Source organism: Nerophis lumbriciformis, linkage group LG12, assembly GCF_033978685.3.
Source record: "Nerophis lumbriciformis linkage group LG12, RoL_Nlum_v2.1, whole genome shotgun sequence".
In the NCBI taxonomy this organism is placed as follows: Eukaryota; Metazoa; Chordata; class Actinopteri; order Syngnathiformes; family Syngnathidae; genus Nerophis; species Nerophis lumbriciformis.
Genome location: NC_084559.2, coordinates 30,202,974 through 30,219,120, shown reverse-complemented (window position 1 = coordinate 30,219,120; position 16,147 = coordinate 30,202,974). Strand labels below are relative to the sequence as shown.

Here is a 16,147-nt window from a genome sequence, read left to right as displayed (position 1 = left end):
AAATTAATAGTCCTGTCAATAGCATGGAATTACAATTCAAATGTAGTTTTTTTGTAAGCCTTTCAAAAGAATTCAAAATATGAAAAATTAATGAAAATTAATTTAAGCCATCAGACACTTGAAAAGTGGCACATCACATCTCTAATGTAATCATTTTAACTTTTCAACAGAAATAGCACTGCAAAAATATTAAGGACATACTTCTGTATTTTGGTAGTTATGCTGTCAACATTTAACAAGATTTCTTCAACTTGGACTTGAAAGCATAAATAGTATAAACACTTTTAACAGTATAACAGTACTAAACAATTCCAATAGATAACATTGGTGTCATTACCTTTTTGTGGCTAAAATCCGAAAAACGTTGAAAGTTTTCCACTTGTATCGCTAGCAACGGCATTAGACTTGTGTTTTTTTGTCCCAACGTGGTCTTTTACATCGCTAATTCCTCCGTGTCTGATCGAAAAATCTTGTCTGCACAAGGTGCAATTCGCGTAGTTTTCACCCTTTTTGGAACGGATAATTATACCCGGATAGGCTTTTGAATATTCTTTACGGAATGACTGCAGTTTTCTTTTCGGTTTAAGACTTGTTTGCGATGTTTCTCCGGCTGATTCCATGATCGTTCGCTCGTTTGGAAACAATGGCAACAGGTGCCTCGTGCTTGGCAGCGGTGCTATAAATAGCCTCGCGCATTTAAAAAAATTTTTTTTTTTTAATTAATGAAAAACCGTATTTAACCCAAAATAGGTTGATGAAAACCGTACTAATTACGGGAAAACCGGAGTAGTTGGCAGGTATGCATTACATTTATTTGCGGAAAATTTGGTAAAAAATTACCGCTCAAATTACATTTTCAGTACAAACTAGTAAAAAAAGTAGGACCAAACTGGTAAACATGGGGGGAAGAGTAGGAAAAAACAAGTTCCTAACTAAACTCCTGGAAGGAGGCTTGGTTTTAGACCAGGAAAAAAACCTCTAGCAAAGCAAATATACAAAGTGGGCGGGTGAAGCTGCTGCCACCAGGGGTGCTACTCCGTTTTCCGTCATACCTTGTGGGGTAAAGCGACAAAGGCGTGGGATGTGGGGGGTGGGGTACGTATGTGTGGGGTGTGTTTTGCGTGTGTGTGTAAGCCCGGAGAGTGGCTGTATTCTGCGATGTTGGTGCTCTTGCCGGGTGTTATCGCGATAAAACACCGACAGTCAGTCCAACATACAACAAGTGTGTGTCGATGAAAGACAGGGAAATAGTTTATAGCGTCTTTGCTGCACTGTCGTTTTGGGAGTATCTTGAAGCAAAGGTCACTCGAGCCAGGGAACACATTACAGATTAGATAGTTTGCGTTTGAGCGAGCGAAAACATAAACAACTAATTATCTATTTCTGGTCCTCAAATTCATCAGACTTCGCCATGCAGAGCAGACGACATCTCCAATATGTTGTCCAGTTTGTGATTTAGTCTAAAATCACATAAGTCTGGCTGCCCACAGCTCTGCCCATCCTTCCATCATTTGTGGCAGCTTTGAGGTATCTTGAACAGCTGCCAATTTCTTTCAATTTGTTGATACACCAGGGCAATGCTTACCCTAATTAGGAGATGTCCTGTTATCATGCTTTTGAATAGATAGATATCTTTAAATTCGTCGACTAAAAGGGTCACCAGGTACGCAACACTCCGCTTCTCCCAAGAGTTCATCGTGTGTCCAGCAACAACCGTTTCCTCAAGACAGGCAGGTTCCCTCGAACCAGAGCTTCTCGATCTTGTCAATTTTCGTTGAGAGGTTAGTTGATCAATTCCATTGTTTGGATTTTGGAGAGCAGTGCAAAGAGGTTTCAAGAAAGTTAAAACAAAACCAAAAAAAGAAGCAAGCAGGAGAGATAAGGGAGGGGGGGGGGGGCTAAGATATTTTCCATATATTAGCCGCACTGGACTATAAGCCGCAGATATAAACATTGTAAAAAGAGTTATTTACACAGAAATATTTTGTAAATGTTTATTTACACACCTTCACTGTTTCCAAACGGAGGCTGTAACACACCAGTAAAACGGCTGATCAAACAAAACAGCAGTCCACTAACTGCGGAAGCTAGCTCTCCATCGGCGAAACAGACTCAATAACTCCACAGTGACGTCTGTGTGAATTTACTGAGGAATTTGTCAAACTAAAATAATACAGCAACTTACATTTTCAACCCGCAATACCTGCAGTGAGTAAACTCGTCCAAAAGATGGCGACATAGCACGAACAATAACACAATATTTCAGCCCTCTGTTTGGGTTTAATGCAAACGATTGAACACAAAACATTATGGGCATTAGCGCTAAAAAATCCATTAGTCGCACCATTTTTATAAGCCGCAGGGCTCAAAGTGTAGGAAAAAAGTAGAGGCTTGTAGTCAGGAATTTATGGGGGTTAATATATGAAAAACAAATATTATTTTACTTTATAAAATGAATTATTACAAAAAAGGCCTTTTTTATTTTACTGTGAAATTTCACAGCATTCTGTTGCAGCCCGACTGAACTTTCATCGAAATCCAGACCATTTTGTGCATTCAAAAATGAAGACATTAGATTTAGACATTACAAAGTTATGCCAAAAGGTTGATAATGCACCAACATATGTGTGTTAGTTGGGTATAGGACAATCAAGAGAAAGGAAAGAGCTAATCAATGGGAAGGGGATGCGCATCTGCACACTGCAAAGGCTTGTATCTGACAGACAAAAAGACTCTTGAGAGTCCAAGGATATCAAGGTAAGACTCACACAACCTGGACAATAAGCCCCTGATTCGACCTCCTGTCCTCCCCTTTCATCTCTCACATCAGCAAGAAGGAGCTTAACAAGGAAGGAACAGATGAGGTCTGCAACAAGAGCTTTGCTTTCTGATAACAAGTAAGAAATACCTATCATGTAATCAGAAGAGGAGATACACTATATTGCCAAAAGTATTTGGCCACCCATCCAAATGATCGGAATCAGGTGTCCTAATCACTTGGCCCGGCCACAGGTGTATAAAATCAAGCACTTAGGCTGAAAAACAACCCCACACCATAATTCCTCCTCCACCAAATTTCACACTCTGCACAATGCAGTCTGAAACCTCCAAACCCAGACTCGTCCATCAGATTGCCAGATGGAAAAGCGTGATTCATCACTCCAGAGAACGCGTCTCCACTGCTCTAGAGTCCAGCGGCGCATCCGACGCTTTGCATTGTACTTGGTGATGTATGGTTTAGATGCAGCTGCTCGGCCATGGAAACCCATTCCATGAAGCTCTCTGCGTACTGCACCTGGGCTAATTGGAAGGTCACATGAAGTTTGGAGCTCTGTAGCAACTGACTGTGCAGAAAGTCGGCGATCTCTTTGCACTATGCGCTTCAGCATCTGCTGACCCCTCTCTGTCCGTTTACGTGGCCTACCACTTGGTGGCTGAGTTGCTGTTGTTCCCGAACTCTTCCATTTTCTTATAATAAAGCCGACAGTTGACTTTGGAATATTTAGGAGCGAGGAAATTTCACGACTGGATTTGTAGCACAGGTGGCAAACTATGACAATTCCATGCTGGAAATCACTGAGCTCCTGAGAGAGGCCCATTCTTTCACAAATGTTTGTAGAAACAGTCTCCATGCCTAAGTGCTTGATTTTATACACCTGTGGCCGGGCCAAGTGATTAGGACACCTGATTCTGATCATTTGGATGGGTGTACAAATACTTTTGGCAACATAGTGTAGCTTCGTTCTCTCTGTATTCATATAGCACATGGTTCTCCGAGTTGGGCATGATGAAGATGCATTTCCATAACTCTGATCTTTCAATTCTTGATTTGCAGAGTTACGCAACAGCGGCACAATCAGAATAACAATTGAAAGGAGAGATTAGCGCAACTGGCCAAGGAGAGCGATTGAGAGGAATATGGGAGAGACGGAGCAGAGTCTGAGGAAGCCCCTCTCAATATGACACATCATTTCACGTGCTGTCTCTGGAATAAATAGATTATGTGCTGCAGTGGGAGGATGAACAAAGGCAGATGCTGCCGTCGTCATTAAGGGTAGAATCCGGGGACTGGTGCAGCTTAGCTTTATTTACCATCACCAGCTGGGTAATATGGCCTCACATGACTACATGCTTTTCTTCTTTTTACACAAATAATAAAACTAACTAACTGAATTATTGCAGTCAGTGTGAAAAACTGATTTAATCACTGAAAAACTAAAAAAAAGTATTTAACTATTCAATGCCCAAAGGTTTTACAGTTGTGGGAAAGCTAAACCCCTGCAGAGAGGGAGTATCTGCTGGATGTTTGATTCCGACTTCTTTTTTAGAATATAATTAGATCAGCTCAGGAGGGGGAATCTTCTGCTCTAATGAAATAAACCTGAATGGGTATGATAGGGTAATTGCACTAAAAATCAATCACTGCAACCTCGTAAAAAAGGCCAGTTATGTATGAAACGAAGGAGGGAGAAGAGGGGGGAGGTGTGGCCTCACATGCGCCTTCCGTTGCAGCTTTAATTAAAGGAGTACACAATGCAGCTCTTGGCCAACCTGTCCAAGCAGCACACACAGAGTCATCCCTAGCCTCCACCAACCTGAGTGAGTGCTGAGTCATCTGACTGTGGGCTTCCACTGGGCCACCTGAACACACACTCCCATCAATTCACAGGACATGAGGCTGGCAACGGTGATTTACAGCCATCTCCTGAATACCTGCTAAACTTAAATTGCCGCCTAATCCTAACCTTACACAGTCGTAACCTTCTACTTGACCTCCTACCGTGACACAGTGACTTAGGCTATGACTACACTAACCCCTTAAACAAATAATTATTTAGCCTAAGCCCCGTTTCAGCCACACTAAACCAACATTTAAGGCCCCCCTCCTTGGACAATCTTTTACACGGGTAAGTGCGCCGTTTATTTCTTGAATCTCCACCTCGTAGCTTTGTATGGACTCATCAATCGTTTACAAACTGAGTTCGGAGAGGAAGTGACGCCAGAAAGACCACGCCCCACACAGGAAGTGACATCAGAAAGAACGCACCACAGCCAGCTTCATAACAACCTGTTCGGTAACTCGGCGACAACCACTAGAAAGCCGTGTTTCCCCTTCCTCAACATGTACAGACGCTTGTGGAAATCACACATGACAACCTTAAGAGAAAGCGATTGCAGCTATTTAGGATACAACACTTGTCAGAAGGCAAGAGAACTTTCGAATGTCCAGGTCAGCTGTGATTCTACTTACCGAAACACTTTGTCCATTTGTCGAAGGAGAGACAACGAGAATGCGGGCTCCCGTGGATGTGATAAAAAAAGGTAGCGTGTGCTTTGTATTACCAGACCGACGAGGGAAGACTACGGAAAACAACAAATGCATTTGGACTGGCAAAGCAGACTGTATCAGTTATTGTCTGCCATGTATGTCGTGGACTCAACATCTAGGTCCAGAGTATATAAAGTCACCAAAAATCAATGGACAATGAAGGTGAAGGCAAAAGAGTGAGGAGTGTCCTGACCAGATATCTAGATCCCTAGATTGAATGATGTAAAATGTTCTTTATCACATCGTTTACTTTCACGTGTCCATTAAAGATTTTATTAATTTATGATGTCTCAGGTGGGATTCACTACAATAGGGCCCCACAGCACACTGGATTCCAGTTAATTGAAATACTACAACACTGGATATTGTTCAGATAAGTTAAATTTAATTTAGTTACACACAAAGCAACACTGGAGGTGACTATGACGTGCGCATTTTCCGCGCATGCGTACTAGGTCGCGTTGCGCCGGCGGACGGAGGGCGGGAGAGGGTCTTAAACGACCATTCCGTGTGTGTGGACAAGGATAATGTTAGGTGGGATTTACCACGGCTTAGTGTAGAAGAGGCCTTAGTGGCTCTCAAAGTCTTCATGTAATGCGAGCAGTAACCGCATACTGTGGACAGCCACAATGACATGTCATGGTCGACAAAACAAGACCATGTTCGAATTGTATGTCACTGGGGTCCATTATAAGATATTTGATATTTCTAAATTATACTTAACCTTAAACCTTGAATCATAAAAATAAAATGTAGAACATGTTAATTTGGGATTCTAACTGGCACCAGAAGTTCTACCATACTGTGAGACTACTACCAGATACTGTATATGGTTCAAATGTTCATAATTTTGGGTGTCCAGCATGTGAACTTTGTATTTATGCGTTAAAACATCACTTGCTGTCGTGACCCTTAATGGAGAAGTTGCACGATAAGAAGAAAAGTTGTGTTTAACTCAAAGTCAATATATCTTGGACTGGTTAACTCACATTAACATAAACAGAACCAAAAATAGCCATTGCTTGCACATTCACTTGTGACTTTGGCCAGAAACATGAGGACAAAGGCTGAGAAACAGTTTGTTGACATTGGTTTCTTCCAACTGTGTATACTAGGGCTGCAATGGTTAGAAATAAGCTAAATTGTATATTCTGTTACTTCAATTAATCATTTAATGCGTGCAACTAATACAAATGTACCCGGACCATAGGGTCTGCACATCTGCTTCAATAAAGTACACATGAGAGTGGCGGTGTGTGGGTGACGTGATCTCTATAGTAGCGCACACCGAATAGGTTTTTATGTAAAATTGTTGTTAATACACACATGGTAAAAGTGCAATATCAATGTTGATGATGTGCATTTATTAGAAACAATAATGGAGGTTATGGAAAGAAGGAAAAAATGTTGTTTATTTCAATAAAGTTATTTTCAGTCTTCTGTTTCCATATTATACAGGTTGTGACTGTGATGCGAATTGAGTTTTAGTGTAAGTCGGAACTTATACCTAAGTCACTCCTGCTTTACACGGAACACATGAAGGACATATACAATACAGTAATAAAAAGAATAAGTACAATATTAAAATAACTAATAAAAAAAGAATGAACTCTCTGCTTTTATAGGCTTGTACTCTACGGTTGGTTGTCAATGACCTTTGTAAGGGAGGTAGAGACATGCACACTGGGGGAAGAAAGTCTCAATAATGAGACCACTATGCTTCTTTGTTATCACTGTGCATTTCATAGTAAAATATTTTCGCTTGGCGTGTCATGATGTCTCATTTCTCTTCTCTCCCCCTTTTACTTTACTTTTCTTTTATGCGCTGCCAATAGAAGAGCCTGCCTCACGCTTAGGAGACATAATTAAGGTTAAAGGGGAACATTATCACAATTTCAGAAGGGTTAAAACCATTCAAAATCAGTTCCCAGTGGCTTATTTATTTTTTTCAAAATTTTACCCATCACACAGTATCCCTAAAAAAAGCTTCAAAGTGCCTGATTTTAACCATCGTTATATACACCCGTCCATTTTCCTGTGACGTCACACAGTGATGCCAATACAAACAAACATGGCGGATAGAACATTAGCTCGGATTCAGACTCGGATTTCAGCGGTTTAAGGGATTAAACAGATTACGCATGTATTGAAACGGATGGTTGTAGTGTGGAGGCAGGTAGCGAAAACGAAATTGAAGAAGAAACTGAAGCTATTGAGCCATATCGGTTTGAACCGTATGCAAGCAAAACCGACGAAAACGGCACGACAGCCAGCGACACGGGAGAAAGCGAGGACGAATTCGGCGATTGCCTTCTAAACAACGATTGGTATGTGTTTATTTGGCATTAAAGGAAACTAACAACTATGAACTAGGTTTACAGCATATGAAATACATTTGGCAACAACATGCACTTTTGAGAGTGCAGACAGCCCATTTCAGGCGCGCTAAGAACATATATTTTTCCACGATTTCAGCACTCAGGTTAACCATACCTAAATAGACACAAAATACTGCATTACACAAGACTACCCGAATGTACTCGAATGATTGAAAAAAATAAATGTTTTAAGCTAAATTATTGGTAAACACAGTTTATGTATAATAATTTACTCAAAATCGCAAGTAATGAATAAAGTTTTCATCAATTAATATATTATGTAGACATACCCTCATCCGCTCTCTTTTCCTGAAAGCTGATCTGTCCAGTTTTGGAGTTGATGTCAGCATCTGCTTTGAGTGTCGCAGGATATCCACACATTCTTGCCATCTCTGTCGTAGCATAGCTTTCGTCGGTAAAGTGTGCGGAACAAACGACTGACCATTTTGTCGGCTTTCCCCACAGCCTCGTATTTTGAACAAATTTCGTCCAATTTCTTGCCACTTTCGCATCTTTGGGCCACTGGTGCAACTTGAATCCGTCCCTGTTCGTGTTGTTACACCCTCCGACAACACACCGACGAAAGTGAGAAAATGGCGGATTGCTTCCCGATGTGACGTCACGTTGTGACGTCATCGCTCTGAGAGCGAATAATAGAAAGGTGTTTAATTCGCCAAAATTCACCCATTTAGAGTTCGGAAATCGGTTAAAAAAATATATGGTCTTTTTTCTGCAACATCAAGGTATATATTGACGCTTACATAGGTCTGGTGATAATGTTCCCCTTTAAGGGGGGCCTATGATGAATTTCGTCTTTTTTTTTTTACTTATAAATGTTTTTAAATTGTTAAACAATGCTAACTTGCTAACTTTGGTAGAGAGGTGGGTACATTGTCGACTCAAACTGGAGTCAATCACAAAACATACTGTACACAGCACCTACAAACAATATGGAATCACCAAACTTGGAGAATGCTCATTCAGTTGTTTAATTTTGAGGAAAAAAGGCATACAAGCAACGTAAGACAAAACTAAAGTTATTTCAAATCGCAACTTTCCAACTTTAAGAAACGTTAAAATAAATCAAGAATATAAATTGTGGTAGCCAGTGTAACAGCTTAATTTTTAGATCACACAGACTGCAAAAAATGATGGAATCACTCAATTTTGAAGAAAAGATTAATACAATCATTTTTTACAATATTATTTCCAAAACTAACACCTCCATCAGATTAAATATGTTCATTAGTCTGCAGTTAAAAAGTGTTAACATCTTGAAGAGCAGTTTCACCAGGTGGATTGACGTAATTCATGACTCCAACACGATAGATGTCAATTGAAACAATAGAGAGAATTATCAAACTTCAAGAAGGTAACTCATCACGCGATGTTGCAAAATATGTTGACTTTTCACAGTCAGCTATGTCTAAAATTTTACCAAGCCAAGCATACTGGTAGACCAAGGAAAACATCAAAGCTTCAAGACAGAAAACTTCAAGCAAAATGTCTAGAAAAGAAAAAATGCACAGCAAATCAAACAAAAAACAAATGGGCGGAAACTAGAGTCACTGTCTGTGACCGAAATGTAAGAAATCGCCTAAAGGAAATGGGATTTAAAAACAGAAAAGCTATGCCGTCTTTAAGAGAAAAAACAAGGTTCCAATGGGCAAAGGAAAAGCGTTCATGGGCTATAGATGACTGGATGAAAGTCATATTGAGTGATGAATTGTGACTCTACATTGAGCAAGGTGATGATGCTAGAACTTTTGTTTGGTGCCGTTCCAATTAGATTTATAAAGACAACTACCCGAAAAAAACATGCAAATGTGCACAGTCGATGACATGGGGCTGCATGTCAGGCAATGGCACTGGGGAGATGGCTGTCATTACATCTTTAATAAATGCACAAGTTTACATTGACATTGTGGACACTCTTCTTATTCCATCAATCAAAAGGATGTTCGGGGATGATGACATAATTTTTCAAGATGTTAATGTATCTTACAGTAGTGCAAACACTGTAAAAATGTTCTTTAAAAAAAATACGTAAGGTCATTTCCATGGCCTGTAAATAGTCTAGATCTCTATCCAATTAAAACCTGGGGAGGAAATTGAAGAAAATGGTCCATGACAAGACTCGAACCTGCAAAACTGATCTAACAACAGCAATCAGAGAAAGTTGGCGCACGATTGATGAAGAGTACAGTTTGCCACTCGTGAAGTCCATGCCTCAGAGACTGCAATTTGTTATAAAAGCTAGAGGTGGTGCAATAAAGTACAGTGGTGTGTTGGAGTGTTTTTTTGGTTGTGTGTTTTTCACGACTCCATAATTCGTTCCTCAGAATTGAGTGATTCCATACTTTTGACTCTGCTTGATCTACAAATGATCTGTTACTGATTACCACAATCTATTTTCCTAATTTCTTTTAGCATTTCTTAAAGCCAGAAAGCTGACATTTGAAATTACCATAGTTTTGTGTAATGTCGGTTATCTGTTTTTTTTCTACAAAATTAAACAACTGAATGAGCATCCTCCAAGACTGCCGATTGCAAAAAATTTTTTAGGGGTCATATTGACCAACAACAATTGGCAGTCACATTCACGCCGATGGGCAATTTAGAGAGTCTAAATTGCCTAAAATGCATGTTTATGGCATGTGGGAGGAAGTAGGAGGACTTTGCAAGCACAGGAAATAAATGCCAACAATACCTACCCCACTGTGCCGAAGCTACCCAGGGCACAAAACATTTTGGTTAGCACAACCAACGGGAGCAACAAAATGAAAGGTGCATACATTTCTTTTTTCTTTTGGAAAAAGAGTAATAAAGTAAGTCTTCACTGGTCTTTACAATGTTCACTGAAACCTTGCTGTGTTAGAAATACTGCTTACTTTGCAGAGGTAATTAGTGCTACACATCTTTACCCGTAAACCTGACTAACTAATGAGATGTTGAAGAAGCCAGTAACAGATGTGCATTGCAAGAGGTTCAAACTAAAGAGTGATTACTTCCTAAATGTTAATCTGTGATAAGGCCGACAAGGTGCTCGCTCTGATGGGCTTCGTCACCACTGCAGCACCACTAATCCACTGTACCAAACCTGCACAAAGCCAAACATCGACTCATACATCACACTGCTTCACCTTTGGACAGTCGTGCTATTCCAATCAGTTTCAGACATTGAAATGTTCCTGTGAGTAGGCTCTACATTAATAACCTCAATTACCTTTCATCCTGACAAGACTTTAACAGTTTTGTATCACTGTTGTTGTTTGGCAAATTGAGATTATTTAGTCAGGTTATACCTTGACAAGGCCTGATGGGCATATGCTGCAGCAGCCAACACCTGAGTGCTCGTCAGTCTATATAGCAGCAAAGTAGCCATAGTGCACACTGACCAGACTTATTGCATTAATGAGTACTACTTGAGAGCGAACACCGCTAATGGGTCAGGACTCTGCTGCCACAAGTATTTTTTATTGCATTTTCCTGCCTTGTAAGTATGAGACCAGCTTTACTAAGCACACTAATGGCGACCTTTTAGCCAAATCAAGACATTGACTATATGCACTGTACCACTGAGGCCATAAACAAACACAATGACAACAACAAATGAAAAAAAAAAAAAATAGAAATGTATTATATTCACAGTGGGCAAAAGGACAGAGAGAAATTATTAGAGAAAATTGAACGGAACAGTTGCATCTGTTAAACACCCTGGGGCTAACCAGTAAGCACACAGATTGAAACAATAAAAAGAATCAGCACTAAGAGGCAACAGATCTGTAAATGGTCATAAAAACCAATGTAGAATTACTCAATTACAACTTTTAGTGCTCACTCGCAAGATAAATTCACCTCAATCTTTTGCTGAAACGAATGTTTGGTTCAACTAGTCATCTGCTTCTCTGCCTACATGGCTCATGATTCAAAACCATGAGTACTATGGTTGATTGAATATTCTGAAAGTAGGTGTGCATTTTAGTGTAAACGTCTAATTTATTCCAACAACTGCTCAGGATAAGCAGTATGGTAAACTGTTTTTCCTGAGATTTTTTTTTAGAAATAAGATGCTAAACTTGTTAATGTTTTACCAAATGATTTCAATGGAATCAATGGATGTACACAGTCACAACAATTTATAAAATTATTAATGATGTTGCTGTGATAGCTGCTTGCAACCCTGAACAAGATAAGCGGTAGAACATGGAAAATGAAACGGTGCCATATTTCGATGCCTTTGTTACTTGCAGAGTAAACAATGGCAGGGAACTAATCACGCAGACAGCACTCAAAACAGACTCACACAAATTGTCTATAGGTAATGTAACATTTTTGTAATGCCAACAAAGCAAGTATGCCTGATAAAAAATGTTCAAACGTAAAATAAGGCTCCACTTTTGCAAAATGTGCTAGCTTGATGTTAATTTACATTGGCATTGCCATATGCATGCTACTGATTAGAATTAGCAATTTTACATGGCAATTTCAACACCTCCCAATTTGGTAATGAAAACTACAACTAAAATGAACATTACAATCAAGCAGCTGATGTGTAATAGGTACACTACTTACAGTACAACCTCTTTTTAGGACTCAAAAAAAGACAAAACTGGCACATTCAACTTATTACATACTTACATTACTGCCATCTAACGACTTGGAATTGCAACTGCATGCAAAGTCTACTATGTAATACTTGCAAATAAGACTCTGAAATGTAATAAGAAAACTTAACATAACTGGACACAATCAGCTCTTTTTTAAATGTTACATTAAAAAAAGTGATTTTATTGTTTTTAACAATTAATACTTATAAGCATCAGCTGTACCGCAAATTGGTACAGCTGAGTAATGATATCAATTCTCAGGGACAGGGACCCGAATCAGATGCATGATGCAATATACATCGGTTTCATTTATCATGTTGTAGATACATAAGAAAACCACTACAATGTGAGCTATGCAACAAAAAATTTGCAAGATGAAAAATGTGCTGAAACAAACAATACGACTTTGCCACTATGCTCCTTTTTCAAAAGAACAAAAATGATGTATAACAACAAAAACAGTCCCACTGGTCACCACCACGAGGAAGTCATTTAAAAAAGGTTCACCCATTTCGCTCAAAGTGCTGAAAACACCACCGTAGAGAACAATGACATTGAAAGGCTTAATGGTGATGGAAGGCACAGATGTTTGGTTAAGACGCTGCTTTCCTGATAGTTTTCTGACAAACAAGTTGCCCATGGTAGGTTGTAAAGGTGAGAGACACAAAATGACAGTTGGTATAAAAATTTATGAAAACTGCTAAGCACGATTGTGGTTTGATACCAGACCAACGAACATAAGCTGGATAGGAGGAGGGAGCCAGGAGGCTTATTTAAAAGGTGTAAGCTTCATGGTTACGTAATTGCTATGGGATCCTCTGAAACAATACAATCAAACTTGGGATGCATTAGGACCCATGACGGAAACCTCATTCCTCTTCATCCATACTGTTAGAGCTGCAGGCTTTCCCTTCTTGCATCTCATCTTCCCAGACATCCACTTATTACACACACGTGCCAAAACACGCAGTTGACTTGCTCTCACACTCATTCACTAACTGCTCATTTAATCAAGGTTGGGGTTGTCATAGCAGATAATATTGTGTCTGACACTCTTGAGGTACAAGTCAAACTGAATGCTTTTTCTCAAACATATCTACCAAAATGAAAAATGTAATCCCCAAGAAAGGGGGGGGTCCTGTGTTTGGCCATAACACTGTCTTCTCCGCATCAGCACCAGATTGGTTTACTGCCAGCTTGGCACTATGCACATTCATAGGGTTTCTGAGGAGCTATTTCCAACCAACAGCGAGGTTTGCGGATGACTCATTTCAATTTAGATGTAAAATGGAACCCGATGTCGACTGCAGTTTTAGAATACATACCGGTACCTGCAGTCAGCAAGTGGTGGAGCAATGATGAATTGTTTACAATCCGATCTGGTTTTGCATGGTACACTTTGGGCTTATAACAGATGGCTGAAGGTATTCCACAGTGGTCATTACAGAGCCAAATAGAAGCAGCAAGGATAAAAGAGCTTATAGAAGTAACTGGCCACTCAGATGAGTAGTGTTTACGTCAAATTCAAAACACTGCAGTGAAAAAAAAAAAAAAAGATGTGAATAGGGACAGAGACACAGTGCTTTCTTGCCAGACAATTGATAGAACCCAGGCATAAAACTGGTCAGAAAGCCATCAAGAGGATTAGGAGAGCATGCAATGTGTTGGAACGTTTCCCCATATCTGTATGAAGATCACATACAGTACATGTGTGCCAGGGAGGATGTGTGTACACACAGTGGAAGCACAACAAGACTGGCAACTGGCTTTCCATGTGTGCCCAGGCACCCCAGACTCATTTAGCATGACACAGAGAAGGGGGTGTCTCAACCTTCCTAACGCCCCCTGCCACCCACACCTACCCCACCTGTGAGGAGTCCCAGTACCTTGCGCTTTTTATCCCGCGAGCGGCTCCTCTTCTTGACCTTTTCTTCTTCTTTCTCTTTGCGCTCCTGTTCAGCCTGGGCTTCTAAATCCTTGTTCTTGCGGAGGTGTTTGGCTGCTTGAGCCATGGTGCCGGAGGGGGTCTGGGTGGTGTTAGCCTGTCCAGATCTTACGGTGCTGGGACTTTTACCTGACGCGTGCCAACACGAGCGCTGCTGTAGCTACTGCTGTGTTCCTCAATGGTCCTGCAGAGTCTGAGCGTGCTCACTCGTACTCCTCCTCTTCAGCAGTGCAGTCACACACTCACACACACACACATACACACACACACTCACACACACACACAGCGGCAGTCCTCTGCCGTCTGCTGTGGAATGCGACTGCAGCACAGCCCTCTCTCAATCCTTAATGTACACTTACTTCCCTCATTCAATTTCTCTCTGTTGCCTTTTCCCTGCTGTGTCCCTTTACAAATCTGAAACTAGAGGGGTTGGTTTCTCGATTTGTTTTTTTGCCGTTCTTCCCTCACTGCACCCGTTCTCTTCTCCCCACAGTGTTTTCTGATACAACCTACCCCATCAACTAAGGGGATGAACTGACAGTGTTGAAGTGGAGCCTGAGCAGCTTTAAATCAAAGCTGCTTCCTTCTCACATTACACTGATTTTGCTTCATTTTCAGGTATTTCATTTCTCCGTATCTCAAGCATGCACGGGGAACCCTCATCCAATCACAGCATAATTCACACGCTAAAGGATACCGTAAGGAAATAAAAGATATCTAAAATATGCATGAAGGAGGGAAAAAAACAGGCTTTTACTCGTTAACTCTCCTCTTACCGCTCTCTTGGTAAAGCACTGCAGCAGACAAGACTAGTACAGCTGTGCAAGGATGTTGGTGCAGTGTACTTGTGTATGCGAGGTCTGGGACCAATGCATTTCTATTTCATTCATAGTCATATTATTACTCATTACCAAGGGCTGGTAAAGTGGGGTTCAGTGACTTTTTAATCAGATTTTTTGTTTACCCTTTCTCAAATTTCCCAATCTGAATTACACTTTTGGTTTAAATTAGCCCAGTGTATCGGATTCCCACACCTTGTGCTCGATGTATAGATATTTGTGCAACAGCAATAAAACAAGTGTTGATGGACCAGCACGTGTTTACTGGAACTCTCGTCCTCCTTCTTCCTTTTCTCCCCTTCAGTTGCTCCCCCTCCTCTCCACAATGCTGCTGACGCAGGTAAAAAAAAAACAATCCTTTAACATCTATTTTGCCTGGCTCACTATACCTCACACATGCGCATACATTACTTGGTTTCTACACACACATTCACGTGGCAGATCATGTGCTATAGGACAGGGTTGGCCGTATTTTGCTTGTTTGTATCAACCTTGCTTTTTTTCCCCTTTTGATTGTAAATTTGCACAATCAAATGCAAAAGGATCCAAAATAGAAATAAAGGATCTCCACCAGAGAATTCGTTGGCTGCTTGTATTTATAATGGGAAAGAGAGGGCTTTTACGAAACAATCCTTTCTATGCCTACACTAATTATCACCTACTGCATCCTGTCTAAATGTACGTCTCCCTTTTAGTTTTTTCTCTACTCTCTTGCCAAGGCATCCCTGATACGATAGCAGATACCGCAGCATACTTATACGTTTACTTTAGTGATATTTGCCTTTAGTTTGCTATGCCACAACACATACACTATATTGCCAAAGGTATTTGGCCACCTGCCTTGACTCACATATGAACTTGAAGTGCCATCCCATTCCTAACCCATAGGGTTCAATATGATGTCGGTCCACCTTTTGCAGCTATTACAGCTTCAACTCTTCTGGGAAGGCTGTCCACAAGGTTGCGGAGTGTGTTTATAGGAATTTTCCACCATTCTTACAGAAGCGCATTGGTGAGGTCACACACTGATGTTGGTCGAGGACGCC

General features: G+C 40.5%; 1 protein-coding gene across 6 annotated transcripts in view; it reads right to left on the bottom strand.

The window, feature by feature from the left end:
• ank1a (ankyrin 1, erythrocytic a) overlaps positions 1-14,498 on the bottom strand; it is a 255,027-nt gene extending 240,529 nt beyond the window's left edge. For 5 of the 6 annotated variants that reach the window (XM_061986310.1, XM_061986312.1, XM_061986317.2 and 2 more), the window contains exon 1: positions 14,204-14,497. In XM_061986310.1, coding sequence (XP_061842294.1) covers positions 14,204-14,329 — 126 coding nt within the window. In that variant the 5' untranslated portion in view covers positions 14,330-14,497. Of the gene's footprint in view, positions 1-14,203 lie in introns of all 6 variants that reach the window. The other variant, XM_061986311.1, reaches the window with a different exon arrangement.
• Between the last annotated feature and the right edge of the window lie 1,649 nt (positions 14,499-16,147).